Raw genomic sequence first — 13616 nt, 5'->3', positions numbered from 1 at the left:
TACATCTTTATGAAACAGGACCTTAAAAATGTACTTGTAGTGAAACTATGCTTTATGTATAGACCTTAGAGGAGAAATAGGAATTTTACAAACCTTTAATAACAAAATCAATGAAGGAACTAATGACTGGTTTTTCTTTGACAAATATAAAGAAGCAGTTTTACATATACAATTGGGACCATATTTTTGTTTTGTTCACAGCATCTAGTAAAATGGGATTCTGGTCCATGACTGGGGCACCGAGGTGGTATGGTAATACAAATAATTCATAATATATACATACAGTACATATAGGGACATGAAAGATAATATAGTATCAGCTGTTTTCATAGTGTAGTGATTACCATATCTACTTTACACACAGCCCCGGTGAGGCCATATATTTTCTAATGGTTTTAGGAACAACTATTTCAGCATTAATAAATATTTCAAGAATTCAATAAAAACATTTTTGTGCTAAGCATTAACTTTTATTCTGTGTTTTTAAACTTATTTTTATGCATAGATATTGGCACTGTGGGGCTGTTCTTTGAAGTGCTAAACCATTTAAATGTTATCTTAAGAGACAGTGAAACCAGAATGTGAAATATGGATTTGATTTTATTTAAAGAACTTGCCCAGAAGAAAAGCCTTATCCAAGTCAGCTGTTCTACATTACTGGTGCAACATGTGCATCCTGGATGCATTGCTGATGTGTTGTAGGGTGGTAGAAGAAAAGTGTTCATTTATCTAATAGACAAGTTGCAAACGATTTTTCTGAAATGCATGCCTTCACAGACAACAAAAATGCTACCTACTGGGCTAAGTTAATTTCTGGTGTAATTCTATTAAATGTAGTGGACTTACACCAGGGATGAATTTGGTCCCTGGAGTCCAAACAAAGTTGACAAAAGAGTACAAAATCTGCAACTGAAACTTCGTATTCCTGTTCCAGGGGCTACTTTTATTCTTTCAATGTAGCACTTGGTTGGGAGAGAGTTTTATAGTTTTGGATATCAATATCCTTATCTACAAAGATAATTTCCATCGAGAGTAATGAACTATGCATGAGTGGCGCAATTCACTAGACTCTGCTACTTCCTTCCTTTCAAACCCAGAATTTTCTCTCCCTCAGCAAATTCCTTTTGGTGAAGTATTGTCCATGCCCTTTCTTTTCCAAAATGATGCCATCCTTTTACCAAGATAAAACGCCTGCCACCTGTTTGATCTTCAGTCCAACTCTGATATCAGCAATGTGTATTAGATTATTTAATGAATGCAATATACCTGACAGCTGACTCTCAGTCACTCAGGATGATCTACATGGCTATCAACTAGAAGTGTAGACACAGCTAGCCTCTGCGGCTAGCAAAGAGCCTTAGGTTATAGGCCTCTTAATTTCCTTCTCCCAGCCTTTCCCCATGGTGTCTCTCTCTTCTGACTTTTCCCAGGCCCATCTTTTCTTCCCAATTCCTTCCCAACTGTCAGTTCTGCTGCCAGAATTCTCCATGTATCTCTTTGTTGCCATGGAGCCCTCATCAATATATGCAGGAGCAGCCATCTTCTGTTGAGGTCTGCAACCAATATTTTGTTAAGAAATACAGCATATGCAGATGCATTTGCACCTCTAATAACAAGATACATGTTTGGTGTCTCTCCAAAGCATATCTTGTATGCAGGGGCCCCCACATGTGGGGGGAGGGAGAAAGGGTACACTTTACCTGGGCCCGGAGGCCGTAGGGGGCCCGGCCCAGGTCATGAGATCATATGGATGGGATGAGGGATTATGGTATGTGTGAGGGATGGGGCCCGTGTTACAAGTTTGTACTGGGCCAGAAAAAATTATGCTTGGGCCCTGCTTGTATGTTACATGAGGTCATAGAAATTAGAGAGGGAAAGTGCGTTAAATTCTATTGCAGTTGCAGGCCAGAGCCCTGTCATTGAAGACAATTGATTTTAGCCGGTTATGTACTGTTTCTTTTTTCACAGTATAGGCCAAATTTTCAAAAGTGGCCACTGAGATAACTTGGATCTGATTTTTCTAGGTGCTGTGAGTAACTCATCAGTCAGTGTGTTGGGTGTCCTCTTCTGTGTCCAAGTCACAAAGTCTCCAAGTCTATTACAGCTCTTTCCTAAAGAGCCTTGCCCTTTTAATTTAAGCTGCACAGACTCATGCTTTTAGGTCAGAGATCCTTGGTTCAATCCTTGACATTGGCCAAAATGGTGGCCATCACTATGCAGCTACTATTGACTTCAGTGAGACCTGTGGAATGCTTAAGAATATCTGACAAATCCAGTCCAGGGTGTCTCAGGTGGGCCAATGAGAAATGGAAGATCAAAAATCAGTGGTTACTTCTGAAAGTTTGGTCCTAAATTCTTCTACAAGATATATCAATACCCTGCGGAAACACAGTAACATGCAATAGAAAAGGGGATCTGAAGAGTTACTAATTATGTCCATCTATAGAACATGTGACCTGAACCTGAAGGGTTGGGTGATAGCAGCTTTCTGCTAGTTAAACCAAGAGATCTCACACCTTTTTTTTTTTTTTTTGCTGGGATCCCTTGAAAATATTTCAGGCTGCAAGGACCACTCCACAAATGTGATGACCCCGCGCAGACCATGCTGTCCTTACCGGCATGCAGGGGGTGTGTGTGTGACAGCTCATGACCTCCCCCCCATAATAACCTCATGACCCCCTGAAGGGTCACAACCCCCAGTTTGAGAACCCCTGTGCTAAAGCCTTTTCTATGGCCGGCTCCATCCTGTGCATGGCTAGGGCTGCCATGTGGTTGAGCCCTGACCTCAGGGCTAGCCTAGGAAAATATGGCAGCGTTTTCCACACTTGGAAGTTGGGCATGTCAAGGCTAGGCCTGGTGGCTTGTAAATACCCAGCCCCCAGCCAGTCTGAAGGCCAGGAGGAGACTGTGGGCAGGGCAGGGCAAGGAGCCCAGCTGACCTGGAGACGGGGGGCGGCTCAGAGGGAAGCAGAGGAGGGTCCAGGCCTCCTTCCTGCCTTTCACGGATCCGCTCTGCCTGGAGCCTCTTCTGCCGCCCAGGTGCCCAGCGGCTCGGGACTCTGCGGGCAGCTCCGGGCCCTGCCCCCGCCCGGGCCCAGCTCTGGGGCTGCTGGCAGGCGTGGGGCGGTGCTGCCCGGCATCCTCCCCCCCTCGCTCTCAGTCACAGCCCCGGCTCCGCTCCCTGCCCGCCTTTGCGGAGGCGGCTCTCTCCCGCCAAGCCGGCGGGCAGCCGCCAGCGCCACGGGGCGGTGCCGGGGGCGGGTCCCCGCCGCTTCTCTCTCCCCGCCCCGCCGCTCCGGGGCCGGGCTTCTTTGTGCAGCTCTCGCCCGGATCCGCTCGCCGCTGCCGGGCAGCGCTGGGAGCTCCCGCGGCCCCGAGCCAGGGACTTTCCTCCGCGCTCGGGATGTGCTGCGGGGACCCTGACTGCGGAGTGACCATCCCTGACTGAGGGGCTCCCCCCCCGCCTCCAAATCTCTCCCCCAAGGGACCCCTCCGTGTGTGCACTGCTCCCTCCTCCCCAAATCAAGGCGTCGCCCCCCCACCATGCTCATCCCCTGATCCTCTTCCTCCCCTTCCCCCCGACAGCGATGGGGATCGCTCTGCTGACAGCTGGCATGTGCCTCTGAGAAAAAAAGGATCCAGCGGCCAAAGAAGAGGAGACATGAACCATTTCCAGCGGTGGGTCATATGCCTGCTCTCCTTGTTCCTGGAGGTAAGGATGAACATAGAAATATCTTTTAAAAATTAATAAATCTTCTACTGTTATTTGTAAATAGATTTTTCTGGTGACACACACACACACACACACACACATTAACAACTCATTAATAATGACACATGAATTCAGAGATTGGTCTGATGACTTTCCAAATGATGGCAAATAATGTATTGCAGAGAAGGGGATCTGTGTGGTTGTGTGTCCCCAAACCAGAGGATTCCCCCTATGTGTGTATATTACACCTCTTAATCCCCTTCCCCACCTAAAGATCAAATCTATAACATATTCTGTGCTGTCAGCCTTGGAAACCTTGAATTCATTTTCATTTTTGATTCTTGAGTGGGTAGTTTGAAATTCCGAATTTGTTTTTCTCACTGTGGGTCACCCACCCACATCTTTCTTTCCCTTCTTTCTTGTGCAGTTGTGTATTTTTCTTCTCAGTAGAGGGGGAATACTAACCTTTTGAGAGAGAAATCTGTGGTCAAATATTAACAATTGTAACAAGCTATAACTGTGGAGATTGGGAAAGAAAAAGCTTCTAGTCCCTGAGGAGCTATGGAAAACTTCCACAGGCATCTGAAAACCTTAAAAAGCAGCACTGTAATGGGGCTGTTGTGAAGTTATTCTCTGTGCTGAAATTGACTAGTTCTCAGTGAAGCAGAGCAGGGTGGTGGTGGAAGGAGTGTATATAGGGAACACCGGTATGCTGATAGTTATGGGCAAATAAAACTATTCTTGGCTATTCAAAATATATAATTGGCAGTTTAGAAGCCCTAAGAACTAAAGTTATTATAATTATTAGTTTTGAGCTGTGTGCTGGAGGAGGGCATATTTCATTTGTATGTTCTTCTTGTGTTGCAATTGGTTCAGAAACAGACACGCATTCTGGAATATTAACTGTTGAATGCTACCTTGTTCGGAAGCACCTGGGGGCTGGTTAGCTTTTTTGAAAGGTGTTAAATGCTGTACAGATTCGTCCTTGTGAGAACGAGCAGATTTCACTTAGGATTGGACTGGACGATGTATCCAGTTTTTGAACTGGTGCCCTTTTGTTGATGAAATGTATTATATGAAATGGACAGTTGTCAATATTGTTTCAGAATGAACAGAGAGAGTGAAGCCACTCTATTATATTTAGACTTCCTGGATGGCTTTGGTAATTTCATATTTAGTTTTAACAGTTACAACAAAAGGGTGGGAGGAAGCGAAACTTCTGTTAATTTTAAAGAGTTATTCTAGGCCTTGTGCTTACATCACAGAGTGGAAAGGTGGCCTTTTAGGCGTGAGACCCACATGCTTTTGATAAAGTAAAAGATCAGCAGTACTCTGTCTCATTTCTGGTTTTGACTTTTGGGGTTGAATTCAGTGCACCTAAAATGCATAGCATTACACTGATGTGAAGCAGGCTTGGTGCAGGCAGGTTGCCATGTGTGAGTTCCCCTTTCACAGTTTTGCCAGTGCACTTCAGTCTCTTTCTTATCAAACACTTCCCTGTACAGTGTATTTCATTGATATCCAAGAGACCCACGTGGTTTACTTAAATGTGCTTTTTGAACGCCTGACTCTTTGGATGCTGTCTGGATGTTTAAAGCTTTGGAAATGTAGAGAACTGCATCATTTCTGTGCTGGATAATTTAGAGAAGTAGTACGTTTGTTGCAAAAAGAGAGAAATGAGAAAACTGCTTGATTGGAAAACCTCTGGTATCTACATAATGATGCAATGTTTCAGGAAATGGATATTTTTAGAATCTGTATTCTTTCTTTTTAGGTTTATGCCACCCACTTAGGTGAAATATTCCTGATATATTGGCCTTCTTGCCATCCATAATTGTCACACTTAAGGGGAAAAAAAGGGTGATAGGAGCCATACAAAATCACATTGGTATAAATGGATTTAACTCTACTCAAATGAATTGGGTTGTGCCTTATACACCAACTCTGAATCTGGTCCAGTGCCTTCCATGATTATTCTTGGACTCTGCAAAAACTCAGCATGGAGTATAAAAGGCATCATGTGAATAAGAGGAAACAGACTTGAAGATAAATAATGAGATAACTCATCAAGGGAATTGTTCATCAGGAAATGTTGGGAGGTTTTGCATGTGCAAGATCTATTTGATTGGATGTCTTTGGTCCATAGTACATGTTACGTTGGGAAAGATTTGGTGTGCTTGGAAAAGCAATTTGCATAAATCCTCTTTCGGTATACTCCCATCTTGTTTTTATTTAAGGTTTTATACTGATTTTAATTGTTTTTCTTTTAATCTGGTATGTTTGTTTTGCCATCTGGATTTGTTGTTTTGTAAAGCTCTTAGGATATTTTTATAGATTAGGTGCTGTAGAAGTAAAATGTATTATAAATTGTTATCAGTAATAGCATGTAGACAAAAGGCCCAAGCTTAAGAACTGTTGAGCATAAACAACTGGATCAAAGAAATCTGACTATTTTTTGTGTGCAACTTTTGTAATCTATGGCAAGGTACACTGACTGCCATACTGACTGGTGTGTGAGATTGCATTGCTACATGATTATTTTACCCATCTTGCAGCTTCCGCATGAACTAATTTAATATTTAAAGAAATGTGAGCTATGTCATACCTTTTTTTATTCATCTTTTTTTGGGATGCCTAGGCCATAACTGCAATAGAAAAAACTGTAATAATACTAAGTACATAGAATTGTTTACTGTCAAAGCTCTTTATAACCATTAATTTATATTTAAAGTGTTTTTAATTTGCTTAAATAGCACAAAATACACCCTATAAAACATTTTTATATATAAATCATAAAACAATATTTATATTTAGGCAATCCAAAAAACACAATGTGATTACAAATGAAATTCAACCTTAGATACAAGTCCCATATCATCTTAAATGTCTCTGGATGTCCTCCCGAGTTAACGTGAGCTGATTCATTAACCTCACAACACTCCGGTGAGACAGATGTTATTATTTACATTGTAGAGGGAGAAATTGAGACAGAGAGATTAAATGACTTGCCTGAGGCTACTCCAACTGTCAGCGTCACTAGAACACAGGAAATTCCTGGCTCTCTGTGCTGTGCTCAGGGCCATGCTGCCCTATGCAGCAGGGCTTGAAATTTATTTATCTTGGAAATGTATTGCAAGCAGTGATGGTGGGGATGGACAATTAATTCAGAGGCTTTCCTGTTTGGCAAAGGTTTGCCACTATAACCAGAGAGCGATTTACAACATCAATCACTCCGTTGTCCCCCAAAATAAATTAAAAAAAATAAGCAACTTTGCCCCCAAGCAGAGCTTTCTATAACTCAAAATGTGAGAAGAGCCAGCGACTCCACGAAGTCATGTAGGCCTAGAGCCACAAAGGTGTTTAGACTCCTAACCAGGGCCAGATTTAGGGATAGGTGACCCAGGTGACTGCCTGGGGTGCCGGGCTTGGGGGTGGGGGTGGGGGGGTGCTGGTCTCAGGTGCTGTTTTTGTTGTTAGTGACGAAAGGGAAAATAGAGTGTTTGAAGTAAAATGTTTTGATGTAAAATATTTACTTCAAAAGGACTAGAATTAACATTCTAAGGCTGTCATCTACTGTAACACTATTTAATACTGGTCTACCCAGTGTTGGTGAACAATTCCATTTCTTGATGTTAGTACATTTCAGTTATTCTTAAAATTAAAAAGTTTCTATACGCTTAGAGGAAACAATTTTTTTTATTTGCTTATATATGGCAGGAATAAATACAGATTTACAGATTGTGGCAAGCGAATTTATCATCTCATATGACAGGGATAAATCATGCATGCAAATTGTGCATCAGCGTCGTAAAATGGGCTACAAATGCAATAAAAAATCAAGTATTCGAAAGTTTAACAAATGGAGTAGGGGGGTCACCGAAGATGCTCTTTGCCTAAGGCACCCTTTGGTCTACAGCTGGCCCTGCTCCTAACTTCCACTGATTTCAATGGAAGTTACGAGCCTAAATACCTTTGTGGATTTGGGCTCTAATGACTTCATTATTTTCTGTCTATTAAACTGGGAAGGCACTCAGATACTACAGTGATGGATGGAAGTGCAAAACCATACAGCCGGATGGCTAGACAGGTAATTTAGAATCCCGAAGGAAGTAAATGAGCATTGCTAAATGTACATTTTTCTTTCTTTTAAAAATTAACCTAGTTAGTCAAAGGTCAGTTACTTGCCACAATAGCAGTGTGCATTATGCAGAGGTCCTTGCTTCTCTGAAATCCCATTTTTTCCAAAGATCCCAGATGCACTCTTGAAATCCATGAGCCATTGGAGCATTTATATAGCCACTCATATTATCTATTGCTACAGCTGTAGCCCCTCTAACAGGCCTGTGTTTTGTTTGTTTTAGTTTTATGTGGATCATCTTTATGGAAGGATGGAAAGTGGGTCTAATGCCAGTTTTGGAATATATTGAGTTGCCCTGCATTTATTTCTTTAGCCAGTCAATGCCTTTTGGGCGCGGGTGCTGTATACATTTAAAATATTATTTTTAATAATGAGTCTTTAGGATGCTGTTGAAATCCCCCTTGATTAAATTAGGCGTTTTGCCAGCCAGAGAGGGGGTGCAACAGAATCTACTTGTGGGTTATTTATCAGGACGGGTGTTCATTTCAACCCCTGCAACAGGCCCAGGCCATTGTATTTATGAAGCTTGAAATCATCGATGGGGAAGACTGAATGAAACATTTTAGGATCTACTATTGCTAAAGAGTGTTATATGTTTGTTACAACACTAGATAGAGATGCTCTATAAGTGGTTAGAGCTCACAGGAACTAGGTATACCATTCCTAATTCTGCAGGTAGTCTGCTGTGTCACCTAAACTTTCAGAAGTGTCCTCTAATTTTAGATACCTCAGTTTTTGGATGGTCAACACAAGACCCGCTGGAGCCTTATTTTCAGAGGGGCTGAGCACCCGCAGGTCCCACTGCGGACATTTGAAAGTGTGAGTGGAAAGCAGGCTGTAAGTGTCTGAAGTTGGCTGTCCAAAAATGGAAGCCGTCAGAATGAGTGACCTATTCTCAAAATGTAAATGCTGGCATCTCTGTACATTAGGTTCTCCCTCTCTAAAATGTGTATGATGATGATGCTATGTCTACCTGACTGATGCATGGTGAGGCTACATTAATCAATCTTTGTCAAATGTGTAGAGATCATCAGATGAAAGGTAGAGTAAAAGAAGAACAAAGTATTATTTTTTGAGTACAATGTAACAGATATAATTTGTGGACCAAATTGTTTTAACTTTAAATAAAATCCAAATTTAAAAAAATGCACAAATTGCAAGCTTCTTCCCATTTGTGTAATTGCTGTGTCATTTGTTGCACAGACTTAAATTGGATTCCAGGATGTCAGGTAATCTTAATAGTGCAGGCTGTTCATAAAATTTCTTTTCCTCCTTTTATGTGAACAAAAACATTAGCAAAGGCAGGCAAACCAGTCTAAAAAGCCTTTTGGTTTGTTTAGATCAGTGTTTCTCAAATAGTGTTCCGCGGAGGGTTCCGCGGGCCGAGTTGAAGGGTTCCGTGAAAAAGTGGAACCATGCCGCCGAAATTAAGAGAAATTGCGCGCCGCCGAACAGCTGATGGCACCGCGCCGCCGAACAGCTGATGGTGCCATGCTGCCGAAAATGGCTTAGAGAGGGCGCCGCCAAAAAGGGGAGAATTTCCTGGTCTTGTCGGCGGATGGTATGGCATGGCCGCCCAAGGGTTCCATGGCAAAATATAATTGAGAAACACTGGTTTAGATACAGGCAGAGTTCTACAGGTTTGGGTTTTTTTAAACCGCAAAGTTCTCTCATTGTTTGTACTTATTAAATGTATTGTGTGTGTGTGTGCGATCTCCCTGACAAATGGTTGTCAATATGACCACTAATATTGACCATGCTCCATTAAAATCATATGGGTAAGAAGTTTTAGCTGTGGTTGTCTGAGGGAGACAAAAATTCTTCACATTTACAACCCACTAAAAAGGACTGCCAAAAGCATTTTTCAGTCCATTTGTCCTGCATGATATGATAACACCTTTACCATCCAAGGGAGAATATTACTGTAGATTTTGTCCGCTGGTCCTTTCCCATCTGTTAGTTTCCAGATGCTCAGGGGCTCAACAGCATGAAAATGATTTTCTGTGTCTCCTTTCTCTCTCACTGTCTGTTGGCAAGTAGCTGCTGCATCACAGAGTGAGGGAAGAGAGCAGCTTAGTATGACTTACTGTTTTGTGATCCAGCCAGTGCTGGCAGGAACCAAGTCTCCCTTGTCTTTTGACATCAGCCAGATCTGCAGTGACTTACAGGCAGGAGGCTTTGAGCCCCTTTATTATTGTCAGTGAGAACATTTCCATGTTAATTGCAGTAGTGGTACCTTAGAAACAGGAATTCTTGGGAACCATTAGCCTGCCTTATGAAGAGGTTAGAGAATTAATCCTAGGATGGATATGCCTTCTGTGGGTTTTCTTTACTGTGTTTTATCTTTTGTTATATCACCGAGTTAGTTTTTCATAGAGAGCTCTCAAAAATGCTTAGCACTTTTCATCATGCTTCCTATAAAGAGAAGTCACTCTCTCTCTCTCTCTCTCTCTCTGACTCCCTTTTGCTCTCCTTACTTCCCACTTAGCTGATGGAGAGACTCATAGTTTGCAGGCACTCATCAGTTTAATATTGTGTTTTGTATCTATGGCAATACAGCTTATCACCTCCATTCTTCCAGTATACCAGAGCTTTTTTGTGAAGTTGTAGTTCATTATGGTGACTTCAAAGATCTTTAGCAAAGTATTCTCTTGGCTAGAGGTAGGCAAAACCTCAGGATTTTTAAAAAGTAACATACCTCCAAGTTTCAAAATTGTCTTTTTGGGGAGGACAGAACTTTTGATTGGTTTTAAAAAATGGTACTCAAAGGCCTGGAGCTTTGAAAGGTGTCCTGAAAAAAAGTGAGGAAGGGAGATGATGAAGGTCTGAAATAGTGACGGGGTTAATATTTTTTTCCTGCCTTTGTGTTACCTTAGACATCAGGAATGTCAAGTCTGGGCTTCTTTAGTTTTGTTGGATGTGTTTTTGGATGACTGTGTGCATTGACAACTTTCTCACATTTTAACTGAAGGGGCAGAGATGCTGAATCTTTAACAAAGATGTCCTTACTCCCAATTTTGTATTAAGCATTGAAGTTAAATAGCTGATAACAAGTTTTAAACAGTTCTAAACAGCCTGATTAACAATCTCTTACTCTTAATGCCTCAGTGTTCAATCTCTTTAGGTTTCATAATTTCCCTAGTTCTCAAGTCATCCACCAAGTTATAAAACAGACAAGACCTATGTTTGTAATGGAAAAAAATCCTACTTTTTTGGGTGGGAGGGGAATCATTTAAGCCTTCTTCATATACTATAAAGGAGTGAAAAGGGGCACAGATCCACTTCTTGTTTTCCACTGCAAGTCACCTTTAAATAAGATTAACTTTTCCAGAGTGGTGTTTGTTGTTTTTCTCACAAGTCTCTCAGTACTCTAGGGATTTTCAACCCGGGACTAGTGACCTCTCTGTTCCTCTCTTCCTGCATAATGAGAGAGTAGTCCTGGCTAGACCCCAGCTAGATAAGAAAGGGGTCCAACAGTGGTTGCAGTAGGGAAAGGATTTAGAATCATAGTTCAAGACTCAAACTAGTGCCTGATTCTGGTTCCAGCATTCCTGTGGCATAGCTCCTTCGTTAGTCCCATGGGCAGGGCCCAAGCATAATTTGTTCGGGCCCAGTACAAACTTGTAACACGGGCCCGCTCCAACACACATTCCACAATCCCTCATCCCATACATACAATCTCATGAACCATGACAAATTTTTTCCTCATGGTAATGGGGGTTGCAGCCTGGGCCAGGCTCTCTGGGCCCCAGTAAAGTGTACTCTTTCCCCCCCCTCATGTGGGGGCCCTGCCCATGGGCTTCCTTCTCAGTTTCCATAAGAACATGAAGTTTGAATGAGGGAAACTTGCACTGATGCTTCTTCTTAAGCAACCTTGTAAGGCTGCATAAGAAGCGAAATGCCCAGCACCAGTGGCATAGCATTGTGCAGAGGTCACGATTAGCAGCCGTTGAGGCTTCAGGGCAGCATGAGACATAGGTGCTACTGCACTACTTACACAAACACGGCTTCTACTAATAAAATAACCTTCTGCCTGTGCTGAATGTGGTCCAGACTCTGTTTATTATTTGGTATCTGCAAGGTTTCTTTTGATCATTCTTACGATTTTGCAGATCACTTTGGTTAATAATGATAAAACTTTTCCATCTAGAGCTCTCAAAGGCTGGGTAAGAGTTATCCTCTCCCATTTTACAGAAGAGGAAACTGAGGCACAGACTGGCTAAATAGTTTGCCTACATTCACACATGAAATCAGTGACCGAGTCAGGAAAAGAATCCCGATCTCCTGACCCCTAATCCAGGGCCCCATCTACTGAGCCACACTGCTATTTTACAGCCAAGGAGACTGATACAGAGAAGAAACCACAGGGCCTTCTCTTCAAGGCTTTGGGACAGTGAAAGCAGACATTGTTCGTCAACACTGAAAAACAGCAACAAAACCATACATTTACTAATGCAAATTCTGACCCCATCCTCGATTGCACTGCAGCTCTCCGTAAGCATCTTTTATCCATTTAGAAACATAATGGATGTTATGAATTTGTGCAGAAAATAAGCTTGCTTAATTTTACACGGTAAGTGTTCTCGGGAATGATCCCAGCTGATAACATTTCAACTTTTTAAATTATTTCCAGAAAGAAAAAACATCTCTGAACCCCAGGGAGTGAATTTTCAAAGTGCTGTGTGATCATTTGCCTGCCCTCTTGCTTCTGGTATTAATGGACATCTTGCAGCTAAGTCGCTGCCCACCACTTTGAAAATGGCTCCCTCTCCCTCAAGTTTCACACAGGAAGAAACAAATGTAGAAGCACTGGCTCTGATCCTACATTTCTTGCCCACTCAAAACTCCCACTGAAATAGAATGATTTTACCTACCTTAAAGTAGTATATTTTGTGCCTGTATGCATGTATTCATTCCAAGCCTATTTAAATCTTGGGATGATGATGGTGGAACCCAGAACAATGAAAGGCCTGCCCTCTCAGATGAGGATGAAGCCGCAGAACTCAGTATTTAAGTGGTTATGGGAGACCAAAAAATGAACAAACAGTGACAGGTGTGAAGATCATAATGAAGGGTGCCCAGGCATGGTTCTAGACCCTGAAGAATAAGACTATCCCCAGCAAAAGTATAGCATGGGTATCTGTATCACGAGTTTCTCCCTGCTGTCCTGCTAACGTACTTCTACCCTGACCTACAAGAACCACCTCTAGAAGGGGAGGGTATTTTATTATCCACATATATATGTATATATAGTGTGTATATATATGTGTACATACTATACATTATGCCATTATATATGGCATAACAATAACTGCCTACTCACTGAGTGTTGCTAGACTTAATTCGTGTCAGCTATGTTTGGGTTTTCTGTGAGCAGCCTATTGTCTATTGGTGGATGGACTGAAACTGCCAAACTCATTTCCCATACAAAAGGTCATAGAACTGAAAGTCTTTTTCTTGATAGATTTCCTTTCTCTCTTCCCCCTGAAGCCTTTCTTCAAATGTAGCAAGGCAGCTCAGAATCCTGTTTCATTGCAGTTTCATTTGCCTGGTGGCTTTGAGAAAGCATTATCTGTTGATGCAAGATCAGTGCAGGATGACTCAAGTAAGAGTTTTCTTACATGTCCCCCAGGGGAATCTGAACTTCCCATCACTAAAAATAATCACAGTATCTTAGACGATTATGGTTGGGAGGGACCTCAGGCGGTCATCTAATCCATCCTGGTGTAAATGAGATCCAGAAGCTCACTGTTGGCCTTCCTTGAG

At 42.1% G+C, this 13616-nt stretch overlaps 1 protein-coding gene and 1 long non-coding RNA gene across 2 annotated transcripts in view; one reads left to right on the top strand and one right to left on the bottom strand.

The window, feature by feature from the left end:
• Window positions 1-1269: 1269 nt before the first annotated feature.
• Window positions 1270-3140, bottom strand: LOC137154629 (uncharacterized). The gene is made up of 2 exons (XR_010920256.1): window positions 2940-3140; window positions 1270-1553 (listed from the first exon to the last, which is right to left on the bottom strand). It is a non-coding gene; the product is annotated as an uncharacterized lncRNA (long non-coding RNA).
• VOPP1 (VOPP1 WW domain binding protein) overlaps window positions 3022-13616 on the top strand; it is a 68643-nt gene continuing 58048 nt past the window's right edge. The window contains exons 1-2 of the mRNA XM_067550371.1: window positions 3022-3039; window positions 3586-3712. Coding sequence (XP_067406472.1) covers window positions 3662-3712 — 51 coding nt within the window. The 5' untranslated portion in view covers window positions 3022-3039; window positions 3586-3661. The remainder of the gene's footprint in view (window positions 3040-3585; window positions 3713-13616) is intronic.

The sequence above is a fragment of the Emydura macquarii genome, unplaced genomic scaffold (genome assembly GCF_026122565.2).
Source record: "Emydura macquarii macquarii isolate MOO-44397 ecotype Brisbane River unplaced genomic scaffold, CSIRO-AGI_Emac_v2 contig_1263, whole genome shotgun sequence".
NCBI classification, from domain to species: Eukaryota; Metazoa; Chordata; order Testudines; family Chelidae; genus Emydura; species Emydura macquarii.
The sequence above is the reverse complement of the archived record's forward strand: the minus strand, read 5'-3'. Positions and strand labels throughout refer to the sequence as shown.